Source organism: Perna viridis, chromosome 3 (genome assembly GCF_037379345.1).
Source record: "Perna viridis isolate PV_CMFRI_1.1 ecotype Kerala chromosome 3, ASM3737934v1, whole genome shotgun sequence".
Lineage (NCBI taxonomy): Eukaryota > Metazoa > Mollusca > Bivalvia > Mytilida > Mytilidae > Perna > Perna viridis.
Genome location: NC_142447.1, coordinates 10,499,561 through 10,526,482, shown reverse-complemented (window position 1 = coordinate 10,526,482; position 26,922 = coordinate 10,499,561). Strand labels below are relative to the sequence as shown.

Here is a 26,922-nt window from a genome sequence, read left to right as displayed (position 1 = left end):
ATCTTATTTAAAAAATTTAAACAGTTTCTGAAAGGAAAAACATTTCTGTACATTTTATAGGTGCATTTTGCTTCTTGTGATGTGAAGCCTAATCTCCATAATGATTTTTAAATATACCCCTATCTTGTGAAAACACTTGGATTTCCCATGCTATTTATAGACCCTTCACTTCCGGTGACCAGTACTGTACTGCAAGTCTGCTAACCCCACATGCCATTCTGAGGATTGTGAGCTGACATATGTAGAATCATGCTGATATATAGTCCTCTGCAGGTTAAAGTTAAGGTAAAGTCCAGAGAAGCCATTGAATATTGTGAAATTAGCATAGAAGCCTATGGGAAGTGGAATTAGTGGTTTTTAGCCTAGACGTAGACGTACTTAGGGTCGGGATCGTTTTTCTCTTTTTGTTTATGAGAAAAAAACTAAATCATGTGCTATGACAGCAAATAGTGCACTTAAAGTTATACTATCCATATATAAAAAAACTCCATATGGATAGTATAGTATAAGTGCACAATTTGCTGTAATAACACATGATTTCGTATTTTTTTTTCTTTTTAACAAAAAAAAATCCCGACCCCGAGTACCTGTGGTTTTAAAATAATTATTAAGAAGTCTATCTGGATAGTATTTGGCACACATTTGTAAAAGAAGAGACATTAAACACATTTGGCCGGAGTGAATATAAAAACAATGATGAGCGCTAATATTCATGAGGGAGTGTTGTAACACTATAACTTTAAAAAAAAACAACCGCCGTGGGATTTCGGATTATCTCCCTTCGAAGTAGAACAACGGCCAATCAGAAAGGAGTTCTTTCATCCTTTGACCAATCAGATGAATTTTTACAAAGAAGATGGATTTTTGAAAGAACGGCGCCATTGTAATGATATAGATTTTGTTTACTATTTTGTACAAAAACATGACGTCGTCCAAGTAAGTAGACTCTATTTGTTCCATTCACATGATTTTATGGCGACAAAAGAATTAGTTTTAATAAACTTACACTGCATATCAAAACGAAACGCTCTCAGTCTCGATCTTGATTTTCTCCCCATTTCACCCAACTTATACTAGATGTAGTTATACCTAAAGTAAGCGATGAAGCGACAAGACGATTTCTTACCTGTACCACAGTTGAAAAAATTAAGATATTCAGGCATTTGCGACCGTTCGCTGATTTTTTTTAATATGGATTCCGAATATATTATAATTTACACTACACTGTCTACAGCCAGTACAGGCTTTTTCCTATAACAATTTTTAAAAATACTAGTGTACTCCATCTTTTTCTTTTCAAAATTAGTTGATTTTCTTCCCAAATCCAACAGAAGGGGCATTTTTGAGAAATTATCCTATCCATTTCTATGTATTCTTTACATCAGTTTAAAACTTTCAAATTCATAGGTACTTGTGAAGATAAATTTAACAAAGAAAATATCCAATATATATGCTTTTTCCGATGAACTATATACTACTGAATGTTTGTTTTTGATTGTATACAATACACAGCCGAAAAGCAACGTCAATAAAATGGCAAAACCAATCTTTAAAAGTCATGTGACAAATGACCCCCAGAATGGCGTAATTTTTCATTGCCAAAACGTATTGAAAAATCGATGCATTACAGCTTCATTGATTGCATCAGCAAAATACACTGATATGCTGCAAATCTTCGACATTTTATCATTAAAATATACAGGGCTCAAGGTACTTCAGAAAAACAGGGAGAAGTGACTTCTCTTTCCAAGAGACAATAGGGAGAAGTGAATGCGGTCACGCATCATTTACTAATGCTTTTTAAAATTGTATGTGTTTTTGTTACTTACATGCACACAATATAAGCAAGCATTTTCATAAATTATTTTCTTTTATTGAGATAAATATTGCTTGTTCAAATTGAAATTAGCCTGCTGACTGAATGATTGACTCATATATTCATGAAATTGAATTTCTAATCTATATCTGTACCCCTTACCAAATTTATTTCAGCAAAATAAATACATGATTGAGCAAAGGAAAGTTTCTTGCATTGCATTGTCCTTTTGATTTTGTCGTTTTTAGCAGCACTGGAATAGAAACTTTCAGGCAGTTGCATTCTTTTGGAATTTTCATTTTGTTCTGGTTTTTTTTCCTGATCCCACTAAATCCATAATGATTTCTTGTTCAAAATAACAAGTCTCTTTATATAAGTTGATCAAGACTATCAATAATCGTGTAAAAAATTTATTACTGACAAATCAAGACTGAAACGTTATTCAATTATTGACATGTATTGTAGCAGTTGGTACAAACTCATCTCAAGCTTGAGAAAAGTTCCATTGAAATGGAGAATTAATTGTTCTGTTGTGCAACATGAAGATCAAAAGAAAAGCTTTGGGTTTTCTACCAAATATCAATTGAGATACATGTAAATTTAACTGAACTCCAAAGAATCAGCACACAAAATGTGAACAATGAAACACAAATTATTGTAAGCTGAAATGAAGAATGTTCATTCTGTATCCTTACTTAAATATTTGAAACAAAAAGCTGATTAAAATACTTGCTTGTAACTGATAATTGCATAGATTTCGAAAATTTTTACAATTTATTTTCTTGACAAACGTGATGACTTTTCATTCAGAATTGTCAACTTTCCTTTCATCTGTGGCAACATCCCTTCGGCTCCTGCATATGGAGTGTTCATATCACAACTCATACGTTATGCCAGAGCTTGCCGAAACTACGCAGACTTTTTGTATCACGCTAGAACTCTAACAAATAGGCTTCTGGAACAGGGTTATGTTGCTACAAGATTGAAGTCATCACTACAGAAGTTTTATGGTCGTCATCATGAACTTGTGGATCGTTATGGTGTATCCATCAGCACCATGAAAACTGATCTATTCAACGGGTTACAGTTTTCTTTTCCTCATTTGTCTACCCCGGACTTGACTTTTTATGAGCAACTCGGCGGATGTTTCTAGAAAAGCAGAGGACGCTTACCCTACCGGTGCACCTGGTCCATGCTCCCAGTTTTTAGTGGAGTCCGAGTTGCTCATTTACTTTTGTTGCTTTGTGTGTATGATTTTAGTTACTTTGTGTTCTTTGTTGTGTGTGTCTGTTTTCCATGTCTGGTCTTTGTCCTGGATTGCATTCTTTTGATTGCCGCTGTAGCCTTGGTTCCCTTTATTACTCTCGAACAGATGCCATTTTTGTTTGAATTGCTATTGGAAGAGAGATAACTCTGGTCAAAATACCGCCTAAAGACGGAATACAGTCCCGGTCATGGGCAACGTCAGAAAATTAGAGGGCGACTTCACTTCAATTTTGGTGTCGTCTGAGGGCGAAGTGAGCGACTCCAAGGTTACTATTTCGGCCAAATTGCTCAGAAGTGTGAACCCTGATATAGCAATAGAAAAGCCAAAATATCTCACAGAAGAGATTCTGTCACCTTTTTCCAGACCAACCCTTTGTAAAAAAATTAGTTGTGGAGCAAAATAAGAATGACAATATCTCAAGTTCTATGTTTTGAAACACTTAGATATTTCATACAATGAAGGGCCGATATATTTCTGAGCTACAGTGAATATTTCGACTTACGAAGTGGTGTTAAATGCAATTCTCGTGGCTCATTTAAAATTTCGATTTTAACACGGGAGGCAACTGTGTTCGGAAATGTCAGTACATTTGGACATAATATTGCATTTTTATATTACACCTCTTTACATTACACAAAAATTTAATACTATAATTTCAGTGTTCATTCCAGACTGTGCCTTTGGTGCAAATATATTATGCATGGCACACAAAAAGTGTGGCATGTGGGCCCTGCAGGTGCACAGTATTCCATAGGTCGATCTCCGAATTTCCGGTTTGTTTTCAGTTCCGTGTCAGGATGTGTATACTTTATTTGTAAGGGCCAATGGCCTTCATCGTTTTTTTTGTTTAATAAATATGAGAAACGGAAGTTAAAAACTTTTCTCGTGTCAAAATTGATTGAGGAAAACTGTAGGCGATGTGCAGAGTCATGATCGTTTTCCTGATCCTATTGACGGGACCTGGAAAATAATGAGTGAAGATGAAACTGTTCATTGTCCGAGGGTGTGGGCCGTGTTTGATATGATCCAGATAAGAACAGAAAGATTCTAACTTAAGCTGCAACATCAAACTGAATTACAATTTGAATCAACACAATGCCATAATAAAAAAAACAACATATTCTAGTATTTCTTTTTTTTTCATTTGGAGTTTTATGTACCTCCGTTACCCCTCACGTAAAATGAAAATATAAAGTGTATACAAAATATGAGGTTAACTTACAGAGCATTTTGGTTTGTTGGCGCACTTAAGCTCTATCGATTACAATTAAAGCATTAAATACCAAACTTTTCATTTGAATCAATAATTATGTAATCTTTAACTCTTGAACTTCAAATCAAAATCGTCAAATTTCGCATTCTTTACTTTAAACAGTAACGTCTTCGAAAACCAACACGGCCTTAATTTTTGTGAACACCGACATATCAGGTGTCATGGCGCATGCTCATCTAGGGAGATGAATAAAGGAAAGATTACTAAGGAATAAATAGGCAAAAAATCTTACTTCAGGGAATTGATTTATTATTACTAGTATTTTGTTGTAAACACTGAAACAACATATTTTCCATAAAAATATAAGGCAAATCAATTAAATGTTAAAATACACATATTGTGTCTTTAGAATCATTAGAAACAAAGTGGACTAAACTTTAAAGTCTTAAAATTTCAACAATCATCCTTTCACTTCACAAATCTACTTGCTTCCATTGGATTTTACAGTTTTTGCAACGAAACTTGTCATTCTCTGATACACTCGTGATGGGAGAACAATATTCGAGATGAACCCAACTGTCACAATTGTCACATTGTGCCCACACAACAATATTTAATGATTGTTTCAAGTTCAACCCAGGTGGTTGACATTTTCCACAAATGCAGCAAGTGCCATCATCATCAAAGATAATGTCAGTTTCATCCTCAACCTTTTCACTTTTCTTCTTCAGTTGTTTTCCTTTGCCCTTGCTTGATGCCTTACTTTTACCTTTGAACTTCGGTGCTGTTGCAGTGAAGAAGGCATAAAACCAATGTTTTGTTGGTGTAATGTTCCTATTTTTCAATGTCGACATGTTGGATGCAAGTTTTATTTATTTGCCATCTTGTGTAGACGTATTCTCTCTCTGCCATTCGAACACAATGTCCTGCGAGCTGAGCCTCCTCTGCAGGAGAAAATATGGTTGGTCCTCCAATTACAACATGAGCCCCTCCTGTAGTCTACACCTACGGGTACTCTCTGGTACGTGCAGTTTGGCAGATTATCTTAGTCATGTTGTGTAGACAGACATCTTCAATAGCAGCTTGAACCATGTCAGGAGTATAGTGTTGTTTATTCTTATCAGGTGGTGCTATGATGTGAAGAAAAAAGATGTAAGCAATATATAATTTCTACTATCCTGATCGTACAAATTATAAAAGGAATTCATATTTTTCTCAAATCTATAAAATCTTACATTTTTCACACCAGCAAATTGTAAAACAACATCACATGATCATCTATGGAATGTCATTCATGAAAGTAAAAGTTAACATGAATGAAGATTATGCAGAAAACTGTTTTCCAAACTCTGATGAGTGAAATCAGTATTTTCATAGAATGTCATTTCTAATATTATAAAAATCATTGGTGAAAGGGAATTATAATAGTTGAATTTTTTTTATATAGATATCTACACTTACATTTTTAATAATTCATTATTTGTTCATTGAAAATAATGTATTCAAGGATATTTGTAGTATATTTCAAACTCCTTATTGTATGCATCCATCCTCGCTCCCTCAATCTCCTGACATCACTCATTCATATTTAGCAGGTATCGTTCAGCGCCATCTAGTGAGTTACTTAAATTTAACCCGGATCCAAAATCCAATCAAATCACTTGTAATAGAAACTCTTTGATATCGTCATTTTTTTTTCAATAAAGACTAAGCAGAATCTACAGTTATCATTTTTGCTCATATTGCATCATTTGTGACATCATACAACTTTCAGTTACTATATTGGATCGTCCATTACCTCGTATTATTGTTTACCTTTCCACAGACATTTTATGTTCATAATCGATTTTCATTGGTGCCTGCACCCGGAGAAGCAACCAATCGGAATTGGCAGGACAATATCTGCTAAATATGAATGAGTGATGTCAAGGGTTTGAGGGAGCGAGGGTGGACTAAAAAAACTGACTTGGGAGGATGTCTTGTGTGTAAGCAGAAAGAATAAAGAGACTAAAATTATGGACCATTCTGACTTGGATGGGCATTTTACATTTTAGGGATATATGTGGTGTATACTGATGATAAGAATGAGTATTTATACCATGCTGAATACAATGTTCCCTGTTTCAACATAGATTGTGTGTTATAAAATCAAATATGAGTTTCTTTCGTAACACATGAAAAAAGGGGGAGGGCTTGAACCATTTGATGACTAATCCCATCAAAAATAATGCACAAGATTTGTTAGGGAAGCATAATTAACCTGAAGGAACATGTTCTTGTCCCAATTTACCATTTATTTTACGTATCAACAAGAATTACAACAAGATAGCACTTGGTTTTGTTATAGCGACATGCATATGTCATTTGGGTGGTCTCAAAAGTTTGCAAACAAACGGTGATCTTGACTTTGAAACAGTTAATCCCCTTAGATAGTCAAACGTAATTGGCCAGTCTACAAAGAAAACCCCTCTATCTTTAATTATGACATGTTAAATGTGATTCTGTCAGCTTTTTCATTGGGTAATAAAGTAAACAAGGGAAATCTTGTTTTCCAAGAGGGTAATTTTATTTCAATTGCATCACTCATTGGTCCAAAGAATTCACTCCAAAAATAGATGTAAATAAACATCAACCATTCTTTTCATAATTTTTTCTTGAAATAACCATTCAAGTTCTTAAATTGTTAATTCTTTGAATGATTTCTGAGGCATACGAGACTGAACAATTTCTCGCAATTTGGAGTTATCTGCTCATAGGTCAGTGCAGACTGGATCATGGGATTTTGGGGTCACAAAAGTACTTTGCTGTTTGGCTGCATGTGTAAATGAAACAGCTGCAAACCATGTCTTTGTCTCTAAATAATTATACAAAACTTTACAGTTTCTTCATTTCTTAGTTAAGAATTTAGGTACCGATCTTGAAAATGTGATGACTGAGTTATAAATAAAATTGTAAGTTCTGGTACAAAAATGTATATGATACTAAATTTTAGACACAATTTTATACAATATAATTATTAGAGGGGATGAAAAAAACCTGTGAACCAATTGTCTTGGGGTCAGTTGCATGTAAATCAACCTGCTACCCAATAGTGTGACAGATAAAGGATTTTATATTTGACTTTGTTTTGTCAACTTGACAAAATATCCAATGATTTCATGCATTCTCCAATCATGTAGGCATGAATTAAAGAATTATTTCAGTTGTTATTTTTTTCAAATTAAAAATCAAACCGGGTTTTCCATGAGCTGTTTAGCCATGATGGGTCGCAGACTACAAAGAATACTACAATTCCCCCAATTGTTCATTAGAAATTGATAAGAAAGTGCCTGGTTGGAATTTTTATACCATGATGTCTATCCTTTTTTAGTTGCATTGATAGTATTATTATCATATAATTCATAAACATGTATGGTTGACTGTCCTACTTTCAATTTCAAACAGTAAATCAACACTAGGGTTTAAAAATGAAATGTTTTTGGGTTTTGTTGTTGATGTTAACTCCCTTTAGATTTTTATGAATTTCTAATTTCCATTTTTATGTTGTGGGACTCAATTCATACAAAAATTTTCCTTTCCATTTTCTGTCCATAATGCTAATGTGCTTCTGTCATTTCCATGAAACTTTGGGAAGTTTTTTACTTTAAAACATGTAAGATCCCTGTCTGATTGATTTCCATTAATTTTCAGTTTTACATTTTAAGCTCACCTGGCCCGAAGGCAGTAATTGCCATCAATTGATGTCTGTTGTTATTGATAACAAATTTTCAAAAAAACAACTCCAACACTACTAAACCAATTAGAACCAAACTTGTTATGAATGTTCCTTGGGGTATTCAGCTTAGAACGGATGTGAGAACTTTTAATCTGTCAAAAAACATAGCTGCTATTACTAAAAATGGAACGTATGGGTCAGTCATAAGTTTTTTGCATATATTTCCAAAACCGTTAGGTTTATCAAAATTTTGACAGTAATCAGGTTCAGCATGATGAGATCTATTTGTAGGCAAATTGTCATGTAAATCTGTTAAGCCATGCTAGAGTTCTGTCCATTTTCCAAGGTATTTCCCAATTTTCAATGTTATTACTTTCAAAATTTTTCTCCTCAGAAACTACTGGACAGAATACATAAGTGGTTGAGGTGCTTTGGAGCCTTTAGTCGAGTTAATATGCACCTTCATTCATAAATTAGCGGGAATATTCCATTTTCACACAAAGTGAATAACTCGGGAAGTAAAATAACTTTTGATGCAAATGCTACATGTATATCCAAAACCTAAACTTAATTAAATGCATTACACAATTTCTACTTAATTTGCCGTTTTTAAATTTAAGACTTTATTTTACTTACAGTGAGCTGAGAGATGAACTTGCTAACTGTTTGGAATCTTCAATGGACAAGTTTTACAAAATTTGGGCAGACATTGGAATATGTGAATCTCAACAGAAGCAAAGATCTGATACTGTTATCTTGCACTTGAGAAACTTATTAGAAGAAATGGTACAGGAAGAGGAATCTTTAAGATCTCAAATCAGACACAGGATTGATAAATATAGCAAAGAATTGAAAGATTTATGTCAGGAACTTTCATGTCCTGATTACCAGGTACAATAAAAAATATTTTCCTATTTTATTGTTTTCTTAAAATTTTGGTTTCTCAATTAAAAGCAATTTTTGGTAATGAATGATGTACATTTTGTGTATATTCTCTATGGGAAATGTTCAAGACTAATTTCTAAAAATGAGAACAGACTAGATACATTTGTAACAGTAATACATGCCAGTGCCAAGAAAAAAACGTTTCTTCTTTTAATCAAAAAATGAAAAGAGGGAAAGAATTTGTAATGGAAAAAAAAAATACCAGATTTGTATGAAAAGAAAAAGGTCTTTGTTTTTAGTTCACCTGGCCCAAAGGGCCATGTTAGCTATTGCCATCAATTGGTATCTGTCATCATCTTTAACAATTTCTCAAAACTTTTCTCTAATACTGGACCAGTTAGAACCAAACTTATGTTCCTTCAAATTTTCTGCATAGAACTGATATAGGGATTTTTGATCCGTAGAAAAATATGGCTACTGTAACTGAAAAAAGGAACATAGGGGTTGATATAAGTTTTTCACATATATCTTCAAAATTGTGAAGTTTATAAAAATTCTGATGTAGTTAAGATGCAATTAATCTGTGCAAATTTTTTTCGTGTAAATCAGTTTAGTCATGTTGAAGTTATTGCCCTTTTTCAATATTTTCACACCATTTTTAATCTTCTCCTCTCACACTACCAGACAAATTAGAACCATACTTGGATGAATGTTCCTTAGGGTATTGTGCAAAGAAATTCTATTAGAGCTGATGTGGCGATTTTTGAACTATTGAAAACACAATGGCTGCCATTACTAAAAATGGAACATATATGTGGGGGTCAGAGAAATGTTTTTCGTATATATATCTCAAAAACCATTAGGTTTATCAGATTGTGTTAAGCATGATGTGATCTTTCTGTGGTCAATTTTTTTGTGTAAATCTGTTAAGCTATGTTGGAGACATTGTCCTTTCATGTTTTTTTGGGGCTATTTTTAGTGTTATTACTTTCAAAAATTTTCTCCTGAAAAAAAACTGGATAGAATTAAATGAAAATGGATTTGATTGTTCCTTTGATACAAGGAATTCAGAATTTTTATCCAGGAAAAGACCAGGTGGCTTGTACAAAATATAAAATATTGCTTGTCAAACCAGATGAGAGATTCAGGATCATTAGAGTCTCTTTAAAATATACAACAATGTAGCATAATTCCTTTGTAAAATCTTTCTGTTTTAGCCAAAGAAAATAAGCTCCATGCTACAAACTGAAAAAGAACTCAAGAGCAGACTGGAAGTGCTTTCAAAAGAAAAGGCAGAAAGAATACGAAAGTTCAAACTTTTTAAAGAACAAGACCAGAACCTTTGTGACATAATGTGTTTGACTCCTTATTATATACCAAGTGGTACAACACCAAGTTTAGAGCAGCTTCAGTCACTAGAGAATCATGTTGCCTCACTCAAGATTGAAAAGGTAATAGTATATTGTGTATGGTTTTACATGTGTGTATAAGTTCAAAAGAAAGGGAAGTAGTTAACTTTAGGTTTTTCAACTTGCATTGTTTATTTTATGTGTCCCTTTTCTTTCTAATAGACTTTACTCTCATTTATTTTGTGTGTTGGCAAATGACTGATTTATTTTTTTTTAAAACTTGTTCAGTGAGTAATGATAAATATCTAATGACACTTTTTAGTCTTTTAAATGGTTGATATGTAACAAAGAATTCATATATTTTGCAGGAAAAACGATTCAATGAATTTGTTTCATCAAAAAAAGAAATAATGAGGTTATATCAAGAAATGGAGAAGTCACCAGAATCAGATTTCTCTCGTGATGTTGTTTGTGAGTCAGACTCATCTTTCCAGTTGTCAACAGAAAATATGAAAGCGTTAAAAGTTTTGCAATCAGAGGTAATATATATGACATACAGTCAAACCTGCTCTACCGGTCACCTCAAATCAACGGTCATTTCAAAACCCACCCAACTGGTTTCTCTATTTTAACTCAAATCAGCGGTCACCTCCCTAATGTGGCCAACGGTCACCTATTTTTCGTCCGAAATCTTCTTTCTGACTTATACTGGCAATTTTGTAAACATTCGGTTTATCACTTGACTTGAGTATTCCCCAGAGGTGACTGCTTAATACAGGTTTGACTGTATACTTGATCAATTGGTCATGTGTTTGAAAGGACCATTATGGTCCATGTAGTGATGATGTGCATTATGGAAGATTATGGATATTTTTTTTTTAGGGATCTGGCATTTTTCTGCCCTGCACAGAGAGTTGCCAATTCTTCTTACATCTATGGTTTTAATACATGTACTCCTAGTTTTTATAAAGAGGTATTACTTGTATACAAGTTTCTGTGTAATTAAATCTTTATACCATGCAAGCATTTTTTTTATATGACATTTATATTCTGGTCAGAAAGAAATGACCAACAAGTAATTGAATAGCATTCAGAAAATGATAAAGAAGGTCAATAGAAAACGTTTTTGTCAGTTCACTTTCTTCCATTGAAATTGATGTAAGTTTTGGCATCTAATAATGTTATTGTATGTTATAGGAAAAAAAATTTTGCAGAAGTGCCAAAGAAGATATTCAGTTCTTGTGTCCTGTTCAGTAATGATTCTTTTGATTTTTTTTTGTTGTTGAAAGCTTGAAGAAGAAAAAGAAGAAATGAAGAAAAGAGTTGATGAAATGTGGGATAGATTAACGGTACTTTGGGACAGACTTGATATTGGTGAAAGTGAACGTGCCAATTTTTCAAAAGGAAAAGAAGGAGTAAAGGATCCTGTTGTTATTGCTGTAGGTTTTTGTTGAGGTTTGCTCTTTTCATTCAAGAAAGGGCTTCTTGTGAAGTTTTGAATTTGTGGTTTGTGTCACTAAAATAAAAATGAAATGACAATGACTAAATCAAAGACTTTTTTTAAAACAAACATTTTTTAAGGCATTATTTTTTGCAGATATGCGTTTCACAATTGAAAGGATGTATTTTTAATTACCAAGTTACGTACTTGATACACCTAAAGGGAATTTAAAACTCCTGTTTTGAATTCCCTGATTAAGAGTAAAAGTACTGGTAAGTCCAGTTTCTTTGGGGGGGGTGGGGGTGGGGCAGACACCATAGTACTGATCCTAACTCAAACATTAGTATTTACAGCTTACATGAAAAGCTACATTACATTTCATAATTCAGATACCCCCAAGACGAATATGTGCTAATGCACCAAGGGTCTAGAAACAGTCAAAAGTTCCAGTTTTCACTGACCAACAAATTTTGCAAATGACCGACAACCATTTTCTGATATTGGACATAAAAAATTGTCATCCCTTATTATAAATTACAGTCTGCGTGGTTTTATTAGTGTATAAACATCCTGTCTTCCAGTCTCCTAATTGTTTATTGGAAATTAATTTACAGGTGTGTGGCAATTTTAGCCGATGTGCAGCCACCTGTGACTATGATTTACCAGTTTAACTGATTGGTTTATTGCATAATTAAATTAACATTACTCATGCAGCCCCATTGCGTGTACGAATTAATTGAAGTAACTTGGAGAACTTTCATATATTTACTAGTTGATTAGTTAAGAAATAAGATTGACAAGTCCGCCATTTTCCCGCTGATCTTTCAGAGGTAACAAAAGAACATGGATCTGAAACTACGAAACAGTCGTAGAATGTAATAATTAATTCATCGATTGAATCGTTTTAACACAGAAGTCAACAGATCATTTAAATCAATATACAAAATATGTTTGCGATTTTCTTTTATAAATAATCAACTTTTTTTTTTCTTTTTTTTTCACTTGGAAGTTTTCAGCTATTTGCCTATGTGATGAAAAAGTCCAAAAGATACGATGTTTTGTTTACATGTTAGAACATTCATGTGTGGTCGAAAACGAACTTGTTCACTTGCTCTGATATTTTGTTAAAAAAGGGGTATGTGATGAAATAACACAATTACCAATATTTATCTTGAAACAAGTACATACAAACTTTTTTAAGTTTATTTTCGATCTGAGCATGTAAAAGACTGACACAAACGTCTGCTAAAATTTTGATAATTTTGCGGCATGGGCTGTCAAAATTTCTGGACCCTTGTAATAAACATTGATATGCTGTTAAATTAAACATAAAATGGGATGACAGATTGTTGACTGCTCAACATGGTTTCTTCCTTTATGAAATGTGTTTGATGCCATGATCAAAAACATTTAAAAGTTGTTCAAACTGAGTTGACTTTCATCCTCAGAGGTATTCGTTTGTTGAATTCTTAATTTTGTGGTTTCAGTCTGCTAATGAAAATAAATAACACTCAGATGAAAGTGAAACTACAATAGTCTCAATTGATTGGGCAGCACTGTTAGTTTCAAGCAATGTGATATGATATAAATGTATCTGATCAGTGATCATTTGTATGGTACCAACTGATGCATTAATTTGTGATATTATCTCTGATGATTATTCTTGTGTCACTGCGATGCAGCTGGGTCTCCACCATAAAAGTTATTGTTCATTCATTAAATCCCGATGTAGAATCAACATACCTCGACTGGTTAGACTATACATGATCATGCTTCATACTTCCCTTATTGGGTTTGTTTTGATAGGTTGATTATTCTGAAAATATTAATTTACAACTGAAAAACCATTTTACATGTATATTAAAGTCAACTTGAAGTACATATTTATACTATATTCAATACTTGAGCATATCAGGATATTAATTTCACACAAAAATGGCAGAATGGCAGAATATCTTCATTGTATTCAATTACTGAAATAATCTACCAAGGCTAACAATTCTAGCATATATCAGCTAAGTAGACAAAAAAAGGTGTCTGTTTAAGAAAAAAAATTCTTGTAAAAACAAAATATCTATTTACAACTTGGCTAGAAAGTTCTTTTTTTTTTTTTTTTTTTTTTTTTTTTTTTTTTTTTTTTTTTTTTTTAGAACAGACTGAATGAACAAAATACCTTGTGTGGATTAATGTAACTTTTTTATGATTTGATAAATTGCTATTATTTTGAATTATATCATTCTTTAATGATTTTAATACAAGTTGATACAAAATGCATTGTACACTTTTTGTATTTTACCATTTTAGCTGAAACGAGAAATAGAAAGGTGTGAAAAGTTAAAGTTTCAAAATATTAAGAAATTTGTTGTTGGAATGAGGAAAGAGTTAACCGATTGGTGGGATAAATGTTACTACAGTCAACAACAAAGAAGTGCTTTCACTGCCTTTAAATCAGGTTTGTTAGAAAGCCATGTTAGGAATGGCATCAAGTTATATCAAATAGACAGAAAAATAGTAATCATGCACCATAAGAATTTAGGTTTTCAAGTAAATGTATACTGCCATTCCATATAATTTAAAATTATATATTGTGTATTTTATATTGATTTCCATTTGCTCAAGCAGTCATGTGAATATAAAAATGTGTTATATATTTTTACCTGCATCACCAACCATGAAAGCAGGTCTAGTAGCCACCCGACTCCAACCGCCACACTTAGGGAACCTACTATGTGTAATCTGTAACTATTCAAACTTTGCTTAGTGATTATAAACATATGGAAGATAAATTTGGAAAATTTTTGACTCCATTTTTATCATGATTAACTTATAACTTATAAACATTATTATTGCATTAAATGCTATCATTAGGATATTACATATGGATATTTGTAACCTACTCTGTAGTTTTAAACTTAGTGTTTATATACATATTGAAGACACTTATGTGCTGAAATATATGGCAGTCATGCAGGTCCTGACTTGTATTGGTCTTGTTGCTGATAGAGACAAACCAGACTTTCTGTTTTTATTTTTTACATATATTCAAGATATGTTACTTAAAATAGTTATGTTATATTATGCAGATCCATAAAATATAACAATTAAGAACTTTTGATTTTGTCAATACCTTATACATGGAACATTAGAATTACATGTGTATTGACTTCTGACGGTTCCTTGTTCAGTATAGTTCTAATAGGTCCATAAAGATGTATTACATTTTGAATGAGGAAAACATCCTTAATTGATTTGATTAAAACATGAAATGACTTGATTTATGAAAGAAGTTAGGTTAACATAGAAGCATATTAATGTATTCATTTAATCTTTACACACTAAAGTGGACAGAAATTATTGATACTGATAAGTTAATAGGGAGAAAAAGGTGAAATAACTGAGTTTTTCGACGAATGTACAAAAGCAATATATGAAACTGCTCACAAACATTGCACCAATTTAAGAGATAAGATAATAATTGTATCTTTCTGAAATTAGCTTGAAATATACTTTTCTTTCGATTTTGATGTAAACTTCTGTGTAGAAGTGTTTCATACTTAAGTAGCAGTCTTTCTGAAAATCAGACAGCAGGTGATTCATGTATGTCAAAAACCCACCGAACCAGTCTTAGTTTTCCATCAGGTGTTGCACTTTTGAAGTAAAATTTATATAGATTGTACATGAAATTGGCACTTTGCAAGAGTTATGGGTGTTGATTTGGTTTGATTTGGTTGATTTTAGGGGGAAGTTAAAAGTGTAGTTTTCTCAAAAGTACAGATCTAAATACAGAAAAGTAACTTAAACATATAGCATATGTAGACCAAGAAAAGCATTGTCTGATCCATGGGTTTTTCTACACCATTAATCACTTTACCACAAACAGTGTCTGAATTTTATATGGACTACTACTTAAATAATGTAAATTACTTGGTGGATATAAGTAAAATTTGTTAGACATAGTTGTCATGGTATGTCTTGGAGCAGGTACTATAATTTTAATGATGAGAAATTTGGGTCTTTTGATCTGTTTTACAGATCTTACCACATAAGAAGGTAATCATTTGATATAGTGCTAATATTGCTAATGGAGAGGTTTTATTCTTTTTAGACAAATTTACAGAAGAATTGTTACAGCTTCATGATGAAGAAGTATTTAGAATCAAATCCTACTATGAGAAACACAAACAGTTATTTGAAAGTATTGATAAATGGTCAGAACTGTTTAAAAAGATGCTAGAACATGAGGTAAAGTGTAACTCTCTTACATCTATACCAATATGGTATACTGACAGCGTTCAACATCTGGTAAGGGTTTCGAATAAAATAATGCTGTCAGTTATCTCTTAGTTAACATTATAGAGATAGTTGCATTAATAGAGACTTAACTGAATACACTAGACTAATTTTCCTGCAACTAAAACTTGGCATTTAAGGTTTTACTACTATATGTTCATGTCTGTGATTTGCATGGGTCTGTGTAATAAGTTGTCATCGGATGAAACATGGGGACCCTTCATAGTTCTAATTTAAAACTTTATATACATCTTATCCATGATGGCTCGTTTGTTTGTGCATATCTGTCAAGTTTTAATCACTGATGACTGGATATACAGAAATGTTCAATGGACACATTCCTTCTAGTTGTTACATACATGTATTTTTTAAATAATTTACAGCTCCACTTGTCAGGATCATAATAGTTAACAGATGATGCTGTATATTTCAGACACAGACCTACAGTGTACATCTTAACTTTTGTAACTTAAATGTTGTTATGAACCTTTGTTCCTTTTCTGCAGAGGAAAGCTAATGACCCAAACAGATTTAACAACAGAGGTGGACGGTTACTTCAGGAAGAGAAAGAGCGGAAGAAAGTTATCAAAGAGCTACCAAAAGTAATGATGTATTTAGTTTTCTGATAATGTCCCTTTTAAAATATTAAATGGCTGTCACCCTGCTGATTTTATCTACTCCAAAAGAACACTATGTGAGATTGAGACAGGAATCTATACTGATATGTTAAAGTCTCACTTGGTGATCTTTCTTGATAAATATACCAACCACCATTTTAAGGATGACCATGCGTTTCATAAATCTTATATGCATTTCTTAATAGGCTTGCAAAAAATTTCACTGTTGTCATTGTAAATCATCTACATTTTGACTTTCTTTTCTAGAATGAAATTTTATGATATTTTGTCATGAATCTGTTTTATACTTTTCTTCTTGTAGGTGGAAGATGATGTAAAAAATTTGATAGCAGAATGGGAAAAGCAGCATGAGAAACCTTTCTTAGTAGATGGTCGTAGATTTGTAAACTATATAGAAAAAGAATGGGAAGTTTACCAGAATAGTAAAATTGTTGAAAAGGAGGAAAGGGTTTGTATTCTTACCTTCATAATATAAAAAATTATCAACTGCATCTTATTACATATTCGGAACTAAGAATGATACAGGTACTTTAGATAAGAAATACTATTTAAGGCATACAGTTCACAGCTGAAAGATTTTGCCATATTTTTCGACCCATAAGTTGATGTGAAGTCAAATTGCGGATTTTTGACCAAAAGCGATGAAAAAAACATAGATATGACGAGGGTTACTGGTATTAACATTATATTTTTTATGGTAGACTAGCTTTTGCCCTTTGCATTAGAAAGAATCAGTATAGAACCTCTGGGGTCAAAGAAAAAAAATTGAAGGAAAAGGTTTTCAAACTGTAATGTGAACAATTGTATGAACACTAAAACTTTATGGAAAACGACCCAGTAATCTTGTCAAAATTTGTAATAAAAGTTTTGATTTAGAATATTTGGAAAAGAATTTGATATGCATTGATCATTTTGGGGAACAAAAACCTAGGAATGAACGATGTCTAGATGTCAAAAACCAAGGAATGAACAATGTCTAGATGTCAAAAACCTAGGAATGAACAATGTCTAGATGTCACGTTATGTATAGTATCTGCTGTACAATATAAATATAATTTCCTCTTTGTTAACCTCTTAAAATCAATGGCCCTTTTCCTAAAAAAATTGTAAGTTATGAGGTCACAATACTTTGATTTACTTTGACATCATAACTTATGACTAATTTTCCTTGTACAATTTTTTGCGAAAAGGACCACTGGTCAGCAAGATAGTAAAATTTGATTACTGTTTATTTCTATCGTAGCTTTCAGGGGTTACTGCTGCTGCCCCCCTCCCCCTCTTTTAAAATAAAAGTGGTATACAGTGATCGTTAGATCCGTTTTTCACTTATTTTGGTTGCAGTGATGGCATGCTAGTTGCTTTAATTCATTATGTATCCAAGATTATTTTTTAGGCACAAGGATCATTTTTTAAGGCACCTTGTAGTGTATTCATCAAAATTAGAAATGATCCACTGAAATCTTTTTTTTTTTTTACCTTCTAAGGAAATAAAGCAAACTTTTGTTTATCACCCATCTTTACCAGTATAGTGGGTGGTTGGCCTATCCAAACTTGAAAATATTGATGATAGTTCTCAGTGAGTTAGATAAGTTCAATAAAATTGAACCATTTTATGTTTTGGTTATCTTCAGTCCCCAATGTTTTACCATTGGATGATTGGTTCCTTAAAACAGTAATTTTAGTGTAAATGGACATTTATAAAACTTTGGAAATCTTGTATTGTCTAAATTGTAGCAGCTATTGTTTATTTCAGATGAAATCAGCTTGTATATTTATATTTTTAGTTTGTTCTTTGTTTACAGAACAAAGCTAGAGCCAAACTTATGGAAGAAGAAATGACATATGGTAGTAAACCTACAACTCCAGCAAAGAGAAGATTTATAGGCACACCTAGCAAAACCCCTGTAAACAAACAAAGAAAGGTCAGTTTGAACTGTAGGATTAACTATATCACACTATTAAAATTATAACCTAGTGAATATATCAACAATTAATATTTATATGCACTTGATGCATTGTTTTAGTTGTAGAAAAAATGCAAGTTATTTTTTTCATGTGTTTGAAATACACCAGAAAAATATATATTTGGAGTATGTTTTTCATATGTTAACAACCAACAAAATTACTTATAAATATCTTGCATATTGCATATTATTGGTCCTTAACACACAAAAACATAATTTTAAACTATGAATGTAAAATTTAGATCATTGAAATGAAAATGGCTCTTGATATTTTTAGTATTATTTATTTTGTTTCTATAATTTCCAACAAGCTAGAGAGCTTGTGACAGGTAAAGATTTACTTCTGATAATGAAAATTCAGTTAATTGGTTGTTTTTTTCCTAATTGAATATAATTCGGAATGTAGTTGTAAAAAATTTTGAGAACATTCTAATTAAGTTATACGTGTATAAAATTCTGATTAAGTTATATGACAACTAACTGTAGGTAGATTATAATAGTACAGGCAGTAGTTCAGATGGGTCCTCAGTCAGAGTTAAATTAAAGGTAATTGCCTGCCATCATAAACTTGCAACTTGACCATCTCTATCCTAACATCCTTCACATTCTAATTTGCTAATGTTCTCACTTGTTATTTCATAATGTCATGTCCGGCGGTATCCTCATTTATATTCTGTTGGTGATGTCAAGTATTTTTTAAAATTCCACAAATCTTATGTCTGTACAACATGTATTAAATATTTATGAAAGGTCTCTAATATGAATACCTGGACTGTGTTTGAAGAACTATTAGCCAATTTGTGTGTCACAATCATTTTGATAAATTTGATCTTTGAGAGCCTATGTTCCATTCCAAAATTTTGATCTTTGAAAGCCTATGCTCCATTCCAAATAACAGAAAGATGTTTTCAAAATGGTTTGTAGTTCTAGGAAGACACAAAGACCAGATTATAAATTAAGACACGTGAACATATGCTATTTGGTTTATACGTCTTGCCATAACTGGAACTGCTATATATTTGCTGTTTAGATTTAGGAAAAAAACTTCAATTATACAAGTAGTAACGTAATAATTTCTCACATGTTTGATCTTTAGATTTTTTAAACTATTTTTATACCCCTGCTCTTAATGTTGGATTTACTGTTTTACCTTTGTCACAGTTTCCTCAGCAATTACTCATCACAGATGAAATTTTAGCAAATTTTTAAATCCCTAATATTAAAGTCACCCAATTTTAGAGCATAATGCATTTGTGCCATTTGGATGTTGAAAGTAAGCCAAAATCACTGGCATAGAATATTTGATGATTAGCGACTTTGAAGACTTCAGTCTTTGATTCCTATAGGTTTGCCAAATGGTGAGATCCACCTGTTTACCAAAGACTTTATTTTTTTTACTTTTTACTTTTGAAAGTTGGTATTTTCGTTGCACTTATCACAGCAATTACAAATCATAACGGCTTGGAATTTAAACACATGCTTCCTGTAGGTATACCTTTTAGAGGGATTCGGTTTCAGAAAAAAATTGACAACTACTTCCTCTTTATTAGGAGGATTTTGTTTATTTTCTCATATTGTGATTGAAAGGGGGTATAGCTGATTTCTTGTTTTTTTCTTGTTCCTGTTAATTAAGCATCGGATTTAGAAATGGTGGACATCCATTCGTTCAAAAGTTTAATGGACATTTGTAAGGACTTAATTATTTCTAGTTTGTTGCCCATTTATTTGCGTAATGCCATTATAGAATTAAGTTTGTTTTTTTTTACTAATTAAATGCATAAAAATTATATGGATTTGATAGCTCTTTAATTGAATTTAATTTCGAAATATATACAAAAGTTATTTACCTTTTCATTTTCTAAAATTCAATGATCAGTGCATGGAGATAAGGAAAGTTGTCTTAACTACAGCATATTGGTTGGTTGAGTTTCATTGAACTTCTTTTTGTTTAAAAGTTTGTTTTTATCTTTTACATCTATTGACCTTGATATTCTAAAGAATGTGAACTATTCCACACTATGTAAGTTGCACATGTGTCTAATACTGATTTTTTCAGCATGTCTTTATGTAAGTTTATAGATGCTAGCATGTGTGATACTTAGTAGAAACTGAATGGTCAGTGCTTTTGTTCTTGTCAAAAGCTTAGAAAATTAGGATATGGATCTTCATAAAACTTTTTATTCTTGTCACAAATGACACATTTTTTGCATTATATCATTATACAGTGTTGAATGTTTTAAATTTCAGATGAATGATACAGGAAGAACACCAGCGTCCTGTGGTAGATTACAACAGAATAGTGTATTTGCCTCCCCACGTCCTCGAGTACCAGCTTCTACCAGTAAAATTGTAAGAAACTATTATATACTAAATAAATTTATTGACATTGTATGGTTAGTGTCAAGTCTGTGAAAAATAGTAAATCACCAGGGTCTGATGGCTTTCCAGCAGAATTTTTCAAGTTCTTTTTGATAGATCTTAGTTCTTTGCTGATCAGTCTTTTAACTATGCATATAAAGCAGGAGAAATTTCTCCATTGCACAGAGGCATTCAGTCCTTCATTCAATCTATGTATCTCAATTTCATTGCAATTACATATATCTCAGCTTCCAATGGATGGATTGATTTTAAACTTCATATAGATGGGGCATTTTTTGTAAGCGATTTTGGTGCTATCCCATATCAACTTCTTGTTTCGTGGGACTTTGCCATTTTTGGCCGAATTTTACATAGTGAAGAAAATTGGGTTTTAGTATGGTGAATGGTGGGCAGGCTAACAGGTAAATTATTTCTGTAACACTTTTCTCTGCAACTGCTTATTGATAATGCAGCCACTTGATATTTGGTATCCAGCATCAGGTACAGGTCCCATATCGTGGGATACGATTTTAGACCTGTTGGATATCTATTCCCTGTTTAACTAATCACTGTCATTTCTGTCTGACCCATTTTTTACTTTTGGAATGATGAAAAAAATTTTTATCTAAAAAGTCTTGGCCCCAATGGATAGATAAGTTGCAAAATTTGATGTGTGGCTTTACAAATATCAGGCATATGTTGCCATGTTTATTACAACACAATTTTTTTCAGCTTGGTTCAAGTAGGTCTGCACAAAGGAGAAGGTCAGGGAGAATAGCAAGGAAAGTATTAGGTGAAAAAGTGAACTTTGCCAATAGCCATGCTGCCAGTACTCAGAATCATGTGACTAGTAATGACACATTTAGTCATTCTACAGTAGCTAGCTGTGGACAGACTGCTGGTATTAATGGATCAACAATGGAAACATACCAAGAATTTGAAGTGAGTATATCATCTTACATAGGGAAAATATTCGAAAAAAAAAAACAAACATAATTTTGTATTCTTTTGTAGATTTCATTGAAATGACTATGCTGCAAGGTAAGAATTTTCCATTTTTTATAACATATATAGTTTAGAATCAGTTAAATCTTTAACCAGTACTGATGCTGGATAACAGAAGAAACTAGAAGCCTTTTAATAACCCTGTTTTGTAAAATAGTTAATTCATGGGAATACATATAGCTAATAATGGTTACTTTCTATTTTGATACTGACAATATCGTGGAATATCCTGACCAGTGTGACAGGGTGAGTCAAGATACTTCAATGATATTTATCAAAACTGAAAGTAAATATTATTCAGTTTATAAGCAATCCTGTTCGGTTTTTTTTTATTCATTTCAATATACATTTATTTTTTGGGACTTAAGATTGACCAAGATACATAACAACTGCTCCCAATGTTATGATGGATATTTTTTCATATCTTGTCATGTATGAGAGATAGAGAAATATTTGGCAACAAGATCAAGAAAAAGTACAAATTACTGATAAAAGTATTTATTGTTTTTTTTTTGTTTTTGTTTTGTTTTTTTTTATCTTAATGGTGTTAATCCCAAAGTGAACTGATACATAGGGATGGGATATTTTAGTTTGCTCGATTTAACAGCTTTCCTTTCTACTGAAATATTAATTACAAAATTTTAAACACCTCGTCACCTGTGATAAAAACAATAAAAAAGAATTTTTGTTTGGTTGTATCTTCTATTAAAGTAGTTTTTGTGACAGAAAGCTTGTTTCTTTTTTTTTCAGAATGCTGTACATATGAACTCTCGGCAGTATTGTAGAAGTAGTATAATTCCTAAAAGTCCAGGAAAGTTGTAGAACCAAAACAGTGCCAAATTGTACAGATTATACAATAGTTCTGTTCACTTTGTACAGATTTTAGATTTTGTTTTAAATCTATTTTATCTGTGTATATATATTGTTTAATATAATATGAATAGTATTGTATATTAGCACTTGTGATTTTGGATTTTCCAATTTTGCACTTGAATATGATAAGTTGTTTTTGATCCTCTTTTTCTATTACTGCAGAAATAAATTACAGAAACTCCATTTTATCATTGTTTTACCATGGGCTGGCCATTAATTCACATTGTTTTACCTTGAGCAATAACGTGGGTTAAATAATGCCATAAATGACCAGTCCGCAGTAAAACAATGATGAAATGGAGTTTCCATGATTTATTTCAACTCTTGTATGACTTAGTTTCTTCACATTTTTTGATAGACACAGCCTAAAGCTGGTTTGAACCACTTTACACCATAACAAAAGTGGTTTAGGAAAAAGTGTTAACTGGTCCAAACCAAGTTTATATTGAGTATGACCTATTCAAAATTTAGAAACATTCGTTAAGAAGAAATTAAAATTCAGTTTGAATTTTTTTCAAAGGCTAATCTTGACGAAAAAATACAAAAACCTCATTGTATTTTACGATTCTAATTATTTTATTTTCCTTTGTAGGGTAGGGTGTTATTATGAGTCTGCTGTTACGTAGATCATACCCAATGCAATTCACAGGTAGAATTTCTTTTTTACTAAGTCCAAGTTTTCAAATTTTATACTAAAAAAGGGAAACTTTTTCATACTTGCCACAAAAAGTAAATCATTTATGATATTAACATGTAAACTAGTAGCCATTGTAAATTGTAGCACTATTTTATGTATTTATTAAGGACCACTGTATGTAGAATTATGTCCATTTCTCTGTACATAGTTCTTGTCTACCCTTTTACTCCTCTTATCACTTTTATGCTTTTATAGTACATGGATTATTAAGTACATGTATATATGCACCATTTACTGAAATGCAATAATTTAAATAGTTGGCCCGTTTTTTAAGGAGGTTTTCTGCTTGTACTAGAAAATGAATCATTGTTATAAATGTTAAAATTCTGACAGGAAAATATCATGTGTGACAGTTTGTTGAGGTTAAGGTTGTGTTATTTCATCCACTATTAAATGATACATGAGCTTAAGTAGATTTTGCAAACTTGTTTTAACTGTAGAGAAAAAAAAACATTTGCTGTAAAAAAAACAAGAACAACAAAAAAATGATTGTAGAAATTTGAAGTTTAGATTCCTCATTTACTATGGACTGCCCACAGTTTTTACTTGTTGAGTGTATTTTTTCGTTATTGATTTTTGAGACCTATTTGTGACATTTCTGTGGCATTTGATTTTATTTGAAATATAAGATTTTTTTTTTTAATCTTTCTACCATTGAGTTTGTAAATTTGAACTGTTCTTATTAGAATAAAGCATATATATCGATAGTACTTCTACCAAGACATTATTTTCCTCCCCTTTAAAATAATCTATGATATTTTATCATTACAATTAATTTTTTTTACTGTATATGTACTTTAGATTTTACATATATCTGCTTTTTCATGTATTTTCAAAAACTTGTTCTGTGTACTGTACGAATACAACAGTGAAATAATGTTGAGATTTAAAAGAAAAAGCCTTAAAAAATGAAGTAAAACATGAGAACAGTTTTTTTCTTTTTCATAAGTCTGGACTGATAATGATAATAGTTATTAGCCTGACTGCAGTAAAGTTTCATATTATTGATGAGGTAAATGACATTGTATTACAGGTACAAAAATTGTATTAGTCATTTTTTATCAATATTAAATTGTTATCTTATACCTACTTGTGTATAATTAATGTAATTTTACTTATATATCACTTAAGAAGGTGGGCCCCTTTTAATTACAAACAATTTATAAAATTTATGTGTTTGTTTGTCTTCATGCTTTGAGTTTATGCTGACATAGTTTTTATTATAGAAGACTTAGTTCTTCTACTGACATTAGTGAAACCTTTTTTATCAATTCTTAGCAAATATTTGCTTACACTTTCATTAGAAAAATCAAAAGAATCTGTCATGAAAATAAAATATATTGTTTATACAAGTGAAGTTAAAGATAAAGATTGAAGACCATCTTAAGTTTTATTTCTGTGTTAACACACCATTCTTCATGAAATTTAATGAAAAAAGGAGTGATTATAATCTTTCACTTGTTTTAAACAGCTTCTTGCAACATCTTCTTTTCCTTGTGAAAAAAAGATGCTTTTTATATTGTTCATAGCCAGATAGATGTGGGGAAAAGCTTTTTAGCTCTACTGACCAAAGGCCATGTGAGCTATTGCCATCACTTGGTGTCTGTTGTCATAACAGTTTTTCAAAACTCTTCTGTGACACCACTTGACCAGCTGGAATCAAACTTTGTATGAATTTTCCTTGGGGTATCCTGCATAGAACTGATGTTGGGATTTTTGATCTGTTGAAAAACATGGCCGCTGTTACTAAAAATAGAACATAGGGGTCAGATAGTAGTATTTTGCTTACATCTTCAAACATTTAGGTTTAGCCAAATTCTTTCAGTTGCTGAATTGATCCTCATTATAAGGCCTAGAAAAGTCTCCAAGGGATAATAGTCCTACAACTCCTTGTATGAGTTATTGCCTTTGAAAGGTTAAACATTTTTTTTTCTCAGTTTTTAGCCAATATCTTGAAAAATTATGATAGAAAGAAACTTTCAGTTGCTGAAATGATCCTTATGATAAGTACTATTAAAATTTTTGGACAACTCCTTGTTAAATATATTGCCCTTGAAAGGCAAAATTTAACAGCTGTGAGCGATTCATGCTCTTCGGAGCCTCTTGTTATGTTTTTTTTTTTTTTAAATCAATGAGACAGCCTTCAATCAGACAAGAAGTGGTCTGAGATCCAAGAAATAATTTTATGTTTAAGTTTTGTAACTTGTAATGTTAGGGTTATGTAAATGCAATATGTTCATTGTATAACTAACATGTTTTAACATTGAACTTTGTTTCATTATCTTTAACTACAGTTACAGGACACTAGGAACAAGATTCGTCAAATAAAACAAGTACAAAATACAGAGTGTGATGCCTTATTGTGGACCAACTAGGTTGGCTTTGTTCATCTTATTTTCTTGTATAAACTTAATGTCTCTATGTTCCTAGAATACTGTTTGTCCACTTTCATTGGCTGTGTACACCAGGTATTAAATATCGACACAAGTGCACATTGACCTGATACTATGAAGAACAATTGTTTCTGGTGTATCTTTTTTATACCCCACCACACAATGTGGTAAGGTATTATGTGTTACTCTCCTAAAGTTGTGTGTGTGTCCATCTTTTTCCTGATGATAACTTGAGAACAGGTCAGTGATTTAAAAAAATATATATGCATAGTTGTTTAGTACCGTAATATGATAAGTTTATTTTCAGGAAAATCTAAAATGTAGTTTTAGAGATAGGCCATATTGGACATTTTGCCATCCCCCTATTTTTCACCAATGAAGGGGCCCTAGTTTTGGAGTTTGTCATATGGTGAATTACTGAATTCCACTATAATGGGATCAATGATTAAAATTACCTTTGAAGAAATGAAATGGAAAATCACAAAAATTGAAACCCACAAAAAATAATCACTTGTGTTATGGAACACGACAGCTTATTCTCTAAAATTAATGGCTAGCCAAATGATGTAAGAGTTCCATTCAGTATGTGTTATAATGACACACAGCTCGATAATAATCAATTGACTTCAAAATCGAACCACCATCGCTTTTAACAAACAGGTATACATGTAGCTACAAAATTAACGGACATGAAAGGTTATGAAAAGTTTGCCATTTCTAATGTCCTATTTTATAATCAGCCTTTGCAGATTTAGGAAGTTACTTACGCTGTTTTGTTTCAAAACGTAATGTTCCTCGGAAAAAGGGGGGGTGTTGTGACATTATTTCCCATATTTTGTCATATTTACACATGAAAATAAATTTTCAAATGAAAAGAGGGTTGCTAACCCCCTGCACCCTTTCTGGATCCGCCACTGAGAGGTGATATACTGTTTTACCCATGTCAGTGTTTCCGTCAGTTCTCAGCAGCTTGAAATTTTAACACATTCATCCTTTAGGCATGCCATATGATTGAATT

At 32.0% G+C, this 26,922-nt stretch overlaps 1 protein-coding gene across 3 annotated transcripts; it reads left to right on the top strand.

The window, feature by feature from the left end:
- The first annotated feature begins 202 nt into the window (after window positions 1-202).
- LOC148620969 (protein regulator of cytokinesis 1-like) lies at window positions 203-25,854 on the top strand. 3 transcript variants are annotated; one of them, XM_088574908.1, is made up of 14 exons: window positions 203-285; window positions 8,650-8,902; window positions 10,114-10,347; window positions 10,614-10,784; window positions 11,535-11,684; window positions 13,991-14,138; window positions 15,792-15,928; window positions 16,483-16,578; window positions 16,916-17,062; window positions 18,417-18,536; window positions 19,065-19,124; window positions 20,826-20,927; window positions 21,669-21,878; window positions 22,692-22,903. In XM_088574908.1, exons 2-14 carry the CDS (start codon window positions 8,690-8,692, stop codon window positions 22,761-22,763), a joined length of 1,860 nt encoding a protein of 619 aa, XP_088431034.1. In that variant the 5' UTR covers window positions 203-285; window positions 8,650-8,689; the 3' UTR covers window positions 22,764-22,903. The 3 variants fall into 3 exon arrangements, with proteins under 3 accessions (XP_088431034.1, XP_088431033.1, XP_088431035.1); XM_088574907.1 differs by lacking the exon at window positions 203-285 and adding an exon at window positions 780-936 and having other exon boundaries at window positions 22,692-25,854; XM_088574909.1 differs by lacking the exons at window positions 203-285; window positions 19,065-19,124 and adding an exon at window positions 780-936 and having other exon boundaries at window positions 22,692-22,902.
- Window positions 25,855-26,922: the final 1,068 nt, after the last annotated feature.